The sequence below is a fragment of the Myotis brandtii genome, unplaced genomic scaffold (genome assembly GCF_000412655.1).
Source record: "Myotis brandtii unplaced genomic scaffold, ASM41265v1 scaffold156, whole genome shotgun sequence".
Lineage (NCBI taxonomy): Eukaryota > Metazoa > Chordata > Mammalia > Chiroptera > Vespertilionidae > Myotis > Myotis brandtii.
The window spans coordinates 927319-939658 of record NW_005355666.1 but is presented as its reverse complement, the minus strand read 5'-3'; the positions used below and the strand labels follow the sequence as shown (position 1 = coordinate 939658).

Genomic DNA, 12340 nt, shown 5'->3' with positions numbered 1-12340 from the left:
CCAAGCAGAGGCTTTCGGCCTGGGCCGGGGAGGAGCCAACCAGCGACCGGCTGCGGCGTGAGCTGGGGGTGCCCCGGCCCAGGCCTAAAGCATCCAGCAGAGGCTTTAGGCCTGGGCCAGGGAGGAGCCAGCCAAGGATTGTTGATGGCGGCAGAGGCGGGGAACCAGGGGGGAGCCAGCCAGCAATTGTTGACTTGCAGTGGCTGCAACAGTGTGGTGATGGGGCTGGTGCCTTCCCCTGATCAGCCCGTTCGACTCCCACAAAGGGTGGCCAGACTGTGGCTTAGGCCCACTCCCCAAGGGAGCAGGGAGCAGGTAGTAGGACATCCCCTAGGGCTCCCAGTATGTGATAGGGGGCAAGCTGGGCTGAGGGAACCCCCTCCCCAGTGCACAAATTTTTGTGCACCGGGCCCCTAGTCCTATATAATAAAAGGCTAATATGCAAATCAACCAAACAGGGGAATGACCAGTAGCTATGACGTGCACTAACCACCAGGGGGCAGACACTCAACGCAGGAGCTGCCCCCTGGTGGTCAGTGCGCTCCCACAAGGGAAGCGCTGCTCAGCCAGAAGCCAGGCTGATGGCTAGCGAGTGCAGCGGTGGTGGCAGGAGCCTCTCCTGCCTCCATAGCAGTGCTAAGGATGTCCAACTACTGGCTTAGGCCCGCAGAGATTGGGCCTAATCCCTCAGTTGGACATCCCCCAAGGGCTCCCAGGCTGTGAGAGGGCACAGGCCGGGCTGAGGGACCATATCCCCCCGAGTGCACGAATTTCGTGCATCGGGTCTCTAGTAAAACATAAAAGAATGAAGATCTCAAGCCCAGAACAGCACCTCATTCTATGAGGGAAACTGGCAATAGAGCTGAGTCCAATTACAGAGGTAGAAACATAAATAGTCACAGGTGAAGTCTACACTGTGTAGTTTATCTGAGGAGTCATTGTGGTCAACATTCACATGCCCAGAAGTCACACCGTACCAGCAGGAACCTCGAACTTTCCACAAGGGGTGTAAGAACACATGGACCACCCTTTGCATGGTGCTTTCCACTGCCCAAGGCAGTCCTCATGCACATAGTAATGTAATCTTCACAGCCATTCTGTGAGCTAGGTAGTTTTCTTATCCCCGCCTTACATGGGGATACCGCACAAGTACATGGCTCCTCCTAGTTTCTACACAGCCATTTCCTGGAGGATTTATACTACATCCTGAGAAATGTGCCTGGATTCTCCAAAATGCCCCTAAATAAATGTTCTATTGTTTTGCTTCCATGCCCTCAAACACTGTATTTGAGGAAAATCCAAACCAAAGGTATGATCTTAACAGAGTCTTGCATCTACACATGCAAAGCAGTATGAAACGCAATTAAGACAGTGCCTGGCAGGCAATTTCTTCCCACATACCATCATCCACAATCCAGTCATCATCCTGGCGTGCCTGAACCAGCTTCGAATACTGTTCTTCATCAACTTCTTCATAAACACTTGTGAAGTCCTCAACCTGCCATCACACAAGTTTGAGAAAGCTTCAAATGGAGTGAAAGTGTTAAACAATTCTGATGAAAAAAAAATTGTCAAAATTGAAATTGGAATGGCAGCCTGAAGGAGTAGCTGCAACCAAATCATGAGTTCTGACATTCAACACCACTGCAGGGTTTTCCTTAAATAGACATCAATTAGCTTAGTATTCCTTTTAGGTGGGTGTTAACATAAGATATTAAATGATTCCATTAGCATAATACACTTGTCACACCATCAATTACTCATCTACTTCATAAAAAACAAACTGAATTATAGCCAATTCTTCGTTAGCTGCTTTGGGGATTATTCACTTATAATTTCTAGATTGGTTTCTCCTGTACTTAGCAAACCTGTAAGGCATGTCACCTCCCTCTCCACTAGCTTATGTTGCCCTGCGCATAGATGATAATTTTAATAACTATTCATCCAACCAAATATAATTCAAAAGGAAAAACCTCGACCCTCATCCCCTCCAAAAGGTAGCAAAACACACTATATTCCACAAATACACTAGATATGGGTTTTAAGTGATTTCTGTTTGAATTACCACTGATCCCCCACCTTTCTCAGGTCTTACAACTGCAGAGACACAAACACTGAGCTACTGGAAGCTATCTAAGGTCCATCAATAGACAAATGGATAAAGAGGTGGTCTATGTATATAATGGAATATTACCCAGACATAAAAATGGATGAAATCTTGTCTTTTGGGACAACATGGATAGACCCTGCAGGCATTATGTTAAGTGAAATAAGTTAGACAGAGAAAGACAAGTATCATATGATTTCACTTATATGTGGAATCTAAAAAACAAAACAAAACCAGACTCATAGATACAGAAAACAGACTGATGGTTGCCGGTGGGGAGGGTGGACAAAATGGGTGAAGTGAACCAAGAGGTACAAACTTCCAGATATTAAAAAAATAAGTCATGGGGATATAGTGTATAGGATAGGGAATATAAACAATATTAAATCAACTTTGTAAGGTGACAAAATTCAAACAGGGAATCATTCAAAAACCATTTCAAGTGTAACTGCAGAATATAGTGTTTTGCTAAATTTTAGAGGGAGATGGACAGAAATTTCCCTTTTGAATTATATTTGGTTGAACAGTTATTAGACTGATTGTGGTGATCATTTTGTAAAGTCTATAAAGCCAAATCACCATGCTGTACACCTGAAACTAATATAGTATTGTTTAACAATTATACATCAATTTAAAAAAAAAACCGCTGGGCTACTTGGGGGGCAAGTCCAGAGAGTGGCAAGTCCTCCAATCATACAGGCTGTCCAACTGCCAGAGCACTAGAACACCATGAACCATTGGCATGAATAGAGCAGACCACCTCAATCCAGTTAAAGCAACAAATGGAACAGATGCACACCACTGCTGCAGCTGCCGTGGTGACAGGCCATCGACTTCCCAGGTGAGAATTTGGTGGGCTGGTTAGCAAGAACTTGGATGCCTCTTTAAAAATTTCCCCCTTCTCGCCCTGGCCAGTGTTGCTCAGGGTTAGAGCGTCAACTTGTGCACCTAAGAGTCTCAGGTTCAATTCCCAGTCAGGGGCACATCCCTGGTGATAGGTTCAATCCCTGACCCAGTTGGGGTTCATACAGGAGGCAACCAATCGATGTCTCTCTCACACACATTGATGTCTATGTCTCTATCTGTCTCTGTCACTCTTTCTTCCTTCCTCTCTCCCTCTCTCTCCCTCCCTCCCTCCCTCCCACTGTCTCTGAAAAGTAATGGGGGGGAAAAATCCTCAAGTGAGGATTAACAACAACAAAAAAATTTGCCCCTTCTCTTGACAGTTCTGTCTTATCAAGTGGGGGGTGGGTGGAGGAAATAGCTAACTCCAAAGACCTTAAGAAAAAAACACTTGCACACCAAGCTTTGCAAGCACAATGGGCAGAATGACTGGATTTCTGCCATAGCTACAAGGCTTATAATAACTACAGGACTAAGCTTAGTTTCACCTCCTGTTTAATCTATTCTATAGGGATCACTGGCAAATATTTGGCCTTCTACCATTTGATAACAGAAACGACCTGCCCTAGCAAATTAAGTTTTTGACAACCCAAACACAACTAGTCCAATTAATATTTCTATACTGACCAATTTTTTTTGGGGGGGGGCAGGTAATTTTTGTTGGTTGAAGTCTATGGGGGCATACTTTGTCTCTTATTTAATCAACTCACTTATTCAAAAAGATACCAGAAAACTTCTCTTAAAAATCATTTTGAGTAACAAGTCATTTTGACTTTATCTCTAAAATCATTGCTACTGCTCAGCATGAACTCTTAGAGCTATGCAATTAACATCAGTGATTAAAGAGAAATCAAGCACATTGTGTAAACATCTGAAATGCCCCAGAGAACTCCTTTATAGAAGTACCTATAGACTCTATAGTATAGAGGAAAAGTGGGTTGGAGAGGGTAGGTGGAGATGGGCAAAGAGGGGGGAATAGGGACAGAAAGAGACTTTGCTTAGGGCAGTAGGCGTATGACACAGTATACAGATGATGTTTTGTTGAGTTGTATACTTGAAACCTGTATGGTTTTGCAAACCAATGTCACCCCAATAAATTCAATAAAAAAATGCTTTACTCCTGTTTTACTATAATCCTTTTAGTAGCCCTTTATGGTCTGGTTGACTCACTTAACTTGAATGAATGAAGGCAAATGACAAAAACCCCCTTCTGCTTGCTTAATTGTCCAATACAGTATAGGCCATGGTTAAATATGCATATTCTGAAGCCTGAGTTCAAATCAAGGCTCTGCTGCTGTGACCTCAGATCTATCAGGTGCAAAATGCTCTTAATTATAGCATCTAACTTTATATGGTTGTTGGAAGAATTAAATAAATGACCATATTTGTAAAAAGCACTTAAAATAGTGTTAACGAAAAAGTGCATTAATTGCTGTTATTTTCTAGTATTAATTAATCATTTTCAGGCCCCAAGGCAGTTAAGATACTCAGGGAACATGTTGAAGGTGAAGCTAGACAATGCTGTGTAGATGGTAGCTACTCTGTTTCTACCTACAGGACATAAACAGTGGGTACAGGAAAACAGCCAAAATGGCAGGACATTCCATCTTACATCAGGGCACAGCAGAAATAAGATCCAAGTCACCACTGCCACTCCCCTTGCAAATGAAATTAGGAAAAACAATTCTCTCAAAGTGCTTAGCTAAACTGCTCAGTACCTTAGGAGTAAAGTAAAAGCATCCCTATGGCCACCACCCCCCGCAACAAAGCCATAAGATTTATCAGAGATGCAATATACTTAATAAGGAAATATATATAACTACTTTCATTTCAGAATTATGAAAGCATCTGTAAAGTGCCTTACAGAAACTTTAAGGGTCAAGTGGCTATGAATTGGATGAAGCACAAAGGAAAAAACAACAGAAAAATGGTTACTTACTTCATATTTATACTTCTCACCAGCTTTAGCCTTTTTCAGTCTTTCTAGAGCTTCCTGGCGCCCTTTCTTTGATTTCTTTTCTCGCCGGGATCGAGAAGCTACAAAGCTCCCTGAATCTGACACAGCTGTAAAAAAAAAAAAAAAAAGCCAAATTTACATGAAATGTTACAAAATTGTCAGCCATCTTGCCTCAAAAGCAGAGGAATCCGGGACTGAACCTAACTTCTAGCCAACAGTAATACACAATTTCAATATTATACAAATGAATACTTTTTATAATGTAAATACAGTAAACCGTTGATTTTTCAGACCTCGATTTAACGGACTTCAGATTTAGTGGACAAAATTTCTGGTCCATATGTCATATGTGAAAATTAACACCTTGTTAATATTAAAAGGCTTTTAACTAAGATTTACTTATAATTAAACTAACAGTTTATTTTCTTGTTATTAATTCAGTTATTTTTAACAAATTTTAGCAAATAGGCCATATGTTGGAAAAAACACTAGTAATTTCGCGGACATAAATAAATATTACATATCTACAATTATAGTCTACATATTTATATCCAAGAGTCACCGCTTGTAAAAAAATGTTCTGCAAATGATTAGCACATGATCACACCGCATCTCCCAAGGTAACTGGTTCTGTTGTCTCATGGCATGACTTTCTGCAGCAGTTTTAGTGCAGGCTGGCAGATGTTCCCACATGTGCTAAGCCATGCTCACCCGTGTGCATGTTTACTCGCAGTGACTGGTGAATGCACACATTTACTAGACCTGTTCAGTATAAATTTAAAATTACAGTAATCCATATAGAAAACTTGTCTGTGAAATTAAATTTTTCATACATACTTAATTTTAATTACAAACGTCTACATAAGTAACAACAGGTAAGCTAATTAACTTGTCAATTTTTTAACATACACATTTGGAAAACCTACTTGATTATATAACAGACTTTCAGCTTTAATGGACACCCCCCCTTGCCCGAATTAGTCCATTATATCAAGGTTTTACTGTAATTCACAAAGTTCATGGCTGAGCCTGTAGCTCCTGTGACTCTTCAGAGATTTTTCTCTGAGATACAGTTGAAACAACTAAAATAGCTATTATTTTTTTCTTTAAAAGGAGAAAAATTCAAATTCAACTGATATCTCTTATAGACACTAGAGAAGAGAGATCAGCTAGCCCATAACCTTTCCATTACAAATGAGGGGCCTAGGAGAGTTATAAAAGGGTTGTATTCCATTAATCAACATTTGGCATGATTTAAGGAGCACCTGCTCTTTGCAAAGTACTAGGTGCTCTGACAGACACAAAGATCAAAAAGATATGGTCCCCATACTCAGAGAACTTAAAATCTAAAATGGGAGATAAATAGCAACTAACTCTAAAACAATCTTTAGAAGTCATGCATGCCATAACAGGTTCAGACAAAGTATCTGGAATTTCAAAGGAGGGATAAATTGGGGTTGGGAGAATTTAACAAAGATGACTCTGAAAAGATTCTTGATTTCGTCACTGATTTCCAGGCCTCACTTAGTTGGTTAGGGCATTATAAGATGATGATGAAAAATTATAAAGGTTAAAATGTTTTGTCAAAAATTACTGAAATACCAGAGGGCTTCAGTGTTCATTCATTCAACTTTTGAATTATTTATGCTTTTGGTCATTATAAACTGACGACCTCACACACATAGTGAAAAGATTTCATTCACATAATTAAGACTTTCATATACCAGCTAATGAATAACCAAGTCAAGCAAGACAGTGCTGCCTACCAGCCGAGAGTTTAGGCTCAGCATTAGTGCCATCTATGCCTGTGAATTTGAGTATTTTATTGTATTTGGTGCTAATTATTCTATAAAAAGAAGTAGGCACAGAAAAGGAAAAGTATTGATAAGAGGCATCCTAACAGCTCCAACCCCACTGCAAAATTCTTAACAACATTAAGCGGTTTGACTAAGTGTTTGACTGAAATGGAAGATGCAATTTAAAGAACATGTACCAAATGCTGGCAATAAACTACTAAAAACTGCATCTCAAAAGTGAAGTATAATTAGAGATCTTATTTCTTCTAGCTTCCTGGAATTGCAATCTCTATAACATCTGTCTATTGTTTGACTTTCACATTTGACTTTTAAATCCGTTTTAGAAAGGCATTAAGTAAAAATTAAGGAATGCAGGTACTTAATGATGACAGCCACAAAATCCTGGGTGTCACTCAAATGATTAAAAAAAAATGAGCAAACCCTAACCGGTTTTGCTCAGTGGATAGAGCGTCGGCCTGCAGACTGAAGGGTCCCAGGTTCGATTCCAGTCAAGGGCATGTACCTTGGTTGCAGGCACATCCCCAGTAGGGGGTGTGCAGGAGGCAGCTGATAGATTTTTCTCACTCATCGATGTTTCTAACTCTCTATTCCTCTCCCCTCCTCGCTAATTTTTAAAAATGAGCAGGCCTACATGAAATGGTTTCGGAGAATACTGAACATGACCACTATGAGTGAAAAGTAGGCCTCAATGTGTTCCCTTTAAGATTCCTTGACTCCTCTTGATTAAAATAACAAAATCTATAGTCTTCAAATGGACTTACTCCACAGGGTTTGGGGTGCAACAACAAATATGACAGAGTTGCCTGTCCTCAATGGGTTCACAGTCAAGTAAAGTAAAAGGACCTGAGGCTCCCACCATCATATAAACAGGGTGTCATATAAGAGGTAAGAGCATGGTACTGAGGAAATGTAAAAAAGAGAACTGTTAATTTTGCCTGGGAAATCAGGGAAGGCTTCACAGGAAGTTTCCAACACAAACCTAGCAAGAGGAGTAAAATTTTACTATCAGAGTACATGGTAAAAAGTGGCACAAGCATAGGAAAAGGCACGAGCCAAATTACAAAAGGATGAAAATGCAAGGTGTATTCAGAAACCGAAAGTCAGTGTAGCAGGTAAGGCATGAGAGTGTAGAGTAAGTGGGAGAATAGATTAGGGAGAAGCAGCACAACCCAGCTCTGTCACTTACTGGACAACATGAGATCACACTTAACCTTTCTGAGCTGCAGTGGACAGCTGTCTTGCTGTTGTTTAAGCTGCCCAGCATATGAACCTACTTGTGAAATTTCCCCTGTAAGTCTTTTCTAAAATATATTTTTATTGATTTCAGAGAGGAAGGGAGAGGGAGAGCGAGGGAGAAATATCAATGATGAGAGAGAATCATGGATCGGCTGCCTCCTGCACAACCCCCACTGGGGACGGAGCCCGAAATTCAGGCATGTGCCCTGACCGGGAATTGAACCATGACTTCCTGGTTCACAGGTCAACACTCAACCACTGAGCCACACTGGTCAGGCTCCCCTAAAGTTTTGATGGGACACAGAGGCCATATCCTACTACTGAAAAGGCAGATGCTCTTTCCCAGACACCCTTGCAGCTAGGGCATGGGCATATAAAATGGGCTTTCCCAATTAGGAACACCTGCTCAGACTTTAAATCAGAAGCTAGTGTCAAAAGGAAAGGAGATGGGCTAGGAAAAGATTCTATAAGTAGCAACAGCTGCAGGAGGATTAAGTAACAGTGCCAGCAATGTTAACTACAGCTATAACAAGCTATAACCTCAAGTACTTGGCCATGGTTGGCCACGACCTCCTCACTGGAACAGTTTTGTGACACGATTTTAATCACTATTCCTGGCTAACTAACCCCCAGGCTGACTCTCCAGTCCTCCTGGAGTTTCCGTGAACAACACAATATCCTTCTAATAAATTCCTTTTCTGTTTAAATTAGCTAGACTTCACAAATGGAAAATAATTGACAATGGCTTGTTGTGTTTTATTTTTTGTTTTTATTTTATTTATTTTTCAATGGGCAATAAAATTGTAAAAAAATTAGCTAGAATTGGTTTCTATAGCTTACACATAAGGACTCAGACTAATGCAGAGCCTCAGGGTCCTCATCTCTGAAATGGGGATAATCATGTTTGTTTCATAAAGTTGTTGCAGATTAAATGAAGATACTTGGCTTTGTACTCAGCAATATAAGAGAAGTTCATTGCATGTGTGTATAGATGCAGGGTAGACACACACACACTACTTAGCAGTAACATGGTCTAGTGCAGTGGTTCTCAACCTTCCTAATGCCGCGACCCTTTAATACAGTTCCTCATGTTGTGGTGACCCCCAATTTCATTGTTACAAATTGAACATAATTAAAGCATAGTGATTAATCACAAAACAATATGTGTTTTCCGATGGTCTTAGGCGACCCCTGTGAAAGGGTAGTTCGACCCCAAAAGGGGTCACAACCGACAGGTTGAGAACCGCTGGTCTAGTGTCTAGAAAACAAAAATATAACAAAGCAGTGATCTCAGGGAAGCCTCAATATAGCACTGCATAAAATTAGGCGTTTAGCCCTAGCCGGTTTGGTTTAGTGGACAGAATGTTGGCCTGAAAACTGAGGGGTCCCAGGTTCAATTCCGGTCGAGGGCACATGCCCGGGTTGTGGGCTCAATCCCCAGCAGGAGGCAGCCAATCAATGATTCTCATACTAATGCTTCTATCTCTCTCTACCTCTCCCTTCCTCTCTGAAATAAATATATATTTTAAAAAGTTAGGCGTTTACAATCTCAACTCCATGAAAACAAAAAGCATGTCCAGCTTACCTACCACTCTTACCACTAGAGGCTGGCAGAATGCCTATGCCTAGTAGGTACATGATAAATATTTGCTGAATGAACAAATGAATGAACCACTCACTGTGCATGCTTTATTTAATCATTAAATTCTCCTTGATCCTTTTTCATATATAAAGCTAGTTATAGACCTTTCAACTTTTCACTGCCATTGTCAAGGTACCCCACCTAATACTTGAGGGGAAAAGGCCTAGATTTCCATTTTTGGAATATGTCTCCAATGCTTCACGTAGTAAGTTAGCAAAAAAGAATAAGCGTGAAAAAAATCCAGTTACAAAAATTTAATACATGGTTCAAAATTACCTTCTGAAGTACCCCCATCCTCCCCAAAAGCAGACAAAATAATGGCCTGCAACAGTCTTTCCGGTAACAATCTTTCAGTCTGCTCTAGAGGAAAAATTCCAGTCACAAGTCTCCAGCAACACTTAATCAACACCATGACTTAAGAGGGGTCTCAAGATTGCCAAAGAGTGATTTCTTGATGTTCACAGATGTTGTACAGTTTTTAGGGTGAAGAAACAGCTTAGTGGCAAATCACTGATGTAGGGCTGCAGAGACTGCATGTGTTCACATCCTACATCCCATTTGTAATCCAGGCTAGTCGACTGCCTAAAATAAATTGTCCTAAAAGACAAAAGGCTAGAAGAATAAATTGAAATCTCTGATTCGTATCTAGGTGAATGCAAAGGAAGCTGATTAGGAAGCAAGTTCTCATTAATAGTGATGCACTTGAGTGACAGATGTGCTTCAGCTAAGAAAGTGAAGCATCTGATTTTAAGTTAGAAGTTCACTTAAGTCACACTTTAGTTGAACACTGTTCAAAAAATCAGAAATCAGACAAAGCCATTTGCATTTTTGTACTCAGTTTTTTGAAGTAAAAGATTACCACTGAAAACGGAGTGCTACAGGACATCTGAAATGCTGCTGAACTGCTACTTTTTTTTAAAGCTCCATCAAGAAGACTAGATTGTGAACACTATTTCTATGCCATACTTGAACTTTCCATAGAATTTGAAAGAAAAATTGTTCATGCATAAAGTAGAAACCCGGTAGCTAGAAAGACAAAATGCATCTGTATGTTCTGGTGACAGCACTTAAAAGTTTTCTTTACAAGGTATGACAATTTCCTGGGAGTTTCTATAAAGGGGATGACATGCATCGTAGCCCTCAAGTGCATAGTTGGGGTGGCAGTAGTGAAATACTTTCCGTCAAAACTGTGCCCCGCCGGGGCCAGTCTTATAAAGGTGTGCCCAGAGCGTGGCACACGACTCAGCAAAAGGAAAAAACAAAACAAAAAAAGAAAGGCAGGAGAGTGTGGAGACCCGCAGTGACCGAGGTGACGCAGTTTCCCAAACCAAAAGCCCCGCAGGCGGGGGGCTGCCAGGAGCAAAGGGCCCAGCAGGCAAGCCCCGTCTTATACCAGAAAAGTCCCAGCCCGGGGCGACCAAGGTCCGCGCCCAAACAGACCCGCGGGACGACTGGGGCGCGCGCCTCCTTCAGAAAAAATTAAAAGAGACCCATCCTCTAGCCTCCACCACCCACAATCATGCCACGGTCCCCGCACTCCCAACCCGGGACCCCGCGTGGCCCCAGCTCACAGTCGTCGCCGTGCACGGGCGCCATGGTCCGGGAGTCTCTCGATTCCGCGCCAACCAGCCTGAAACTGGAACGAGGGCAGAGACAGGCGCCAGCCTGAAAGCCAATCAGCGGCTCCGGAGGCTGTGGACTTCCGCCCGGAAGGCCCCTGACGTACCGCGCCGCGCCAGGCCCCGCCCCAGGTCTTCCCGTGAGCGCGCGTTTGGGGACCTGTGGTCGACCCCTAAGGGTGAAATCGCTCTAGCGGAGCCGGAGGGGAGGAGAGCAGGAAAAAGAAGCGGTCGGGCGCTGGAAAGGAGCCGCCTGCAGACTCGCTGCGCAGGCGCGCCCATACTGATGGGAAAAGATATGGGTGCGTTGGAGCAGGGGCTTTCTGGTTCTGAGAGGTGATTTTCCCGGAAAAGAAACGCGGGCGGGCAGTACGATGGGCGTGGTTGGACCGGTTTCCCGGGAGCCTGGGAAAGCGACTGCCTCCTGCTGTGGACTCAGTCTGGCCTGATACTTAGCTTCTCAGAGTGTGAACACAGTCGCTGTGGCACACATACACACACACACACACACACACACATAACCACATAAAGGTATGTACACCATCTTAGCCAAACGACCAAAAGTAGCATCACCAATAAGAGGTAATCAATCATATGCCTCCTAACGTGATGCACTAGGGAAAAGGAGCGTCAACTATATACAGTAGTCTTCTTGCAAAACAATGTTGAACCTGAATCTAATCATGAAGAAATAATCAGATCTATTCAAAGCATAGGGCAAAAGACATCTGGCCTGGACTCCTGCAGAATGTCAATGTTATGAAAGACAAAAAGGGCTTTAGATTCTTGTGTGTGGTACAAAGCATGCAATGTATGTATCTCCTTTATTGTTTAACAAACAATAAGAACAGAGACATCTGCATGTATATCTTAACAAGAGAACACTAATTAAGCCAAGAACTTAGAATGAGAATTAACCATCTTTGAGTACCATTTTATGTAGAAGTAATTTTAGCCATCAAGGCCTTTTCTCAAACTCATTAGTGCATAATGTTCTTGGCACTGTCCCCCTAGAGAGCAATGTTAGATCCATGCCCTCAAGTAATTTAACATGAAGTA

At 42.1% G+C, this 12340-nt stretch overlaps 1 protein-coding gene across 2 annotated transcripts in view; it reads right to left on the bottom strand.

The window, feature by feature from the left end:
* The window catches only part of POLA1 (polymerase (DNA directed), alpha 1, catalytic subunit), a 314757-nt gene extending 303441 nt beyond the window's left edge, over nucleotides 1–11316 (bottom strand). For both annotated transcript variants that reach the window (XM_014536066.1, XM_005861768.2), the window contains exons 1-3: nucleotides 11234–11316; nucleotides 4950–5074; nucleotides 1402–1498 (exon numbers count right to left, since the gene is read on the bottom strand). In XM_014536066.1, the coding sequence (XP_014391552.1) occupies nucleotides 1402–1498; nucleotides 4950–5074; nucleotides 11234–11258 (247 nt within the window). In that variant the 5' untranslated portion in view covers nucleotides 11259–11316. The remainder of the gene's footprint in view (nucleotides 1–1401; nucleotides 1499–4949; nucleotides 5075–11233) is intronic.
* Nucleotides 11317–12340: the final 1024 nt, after the last annotated feature.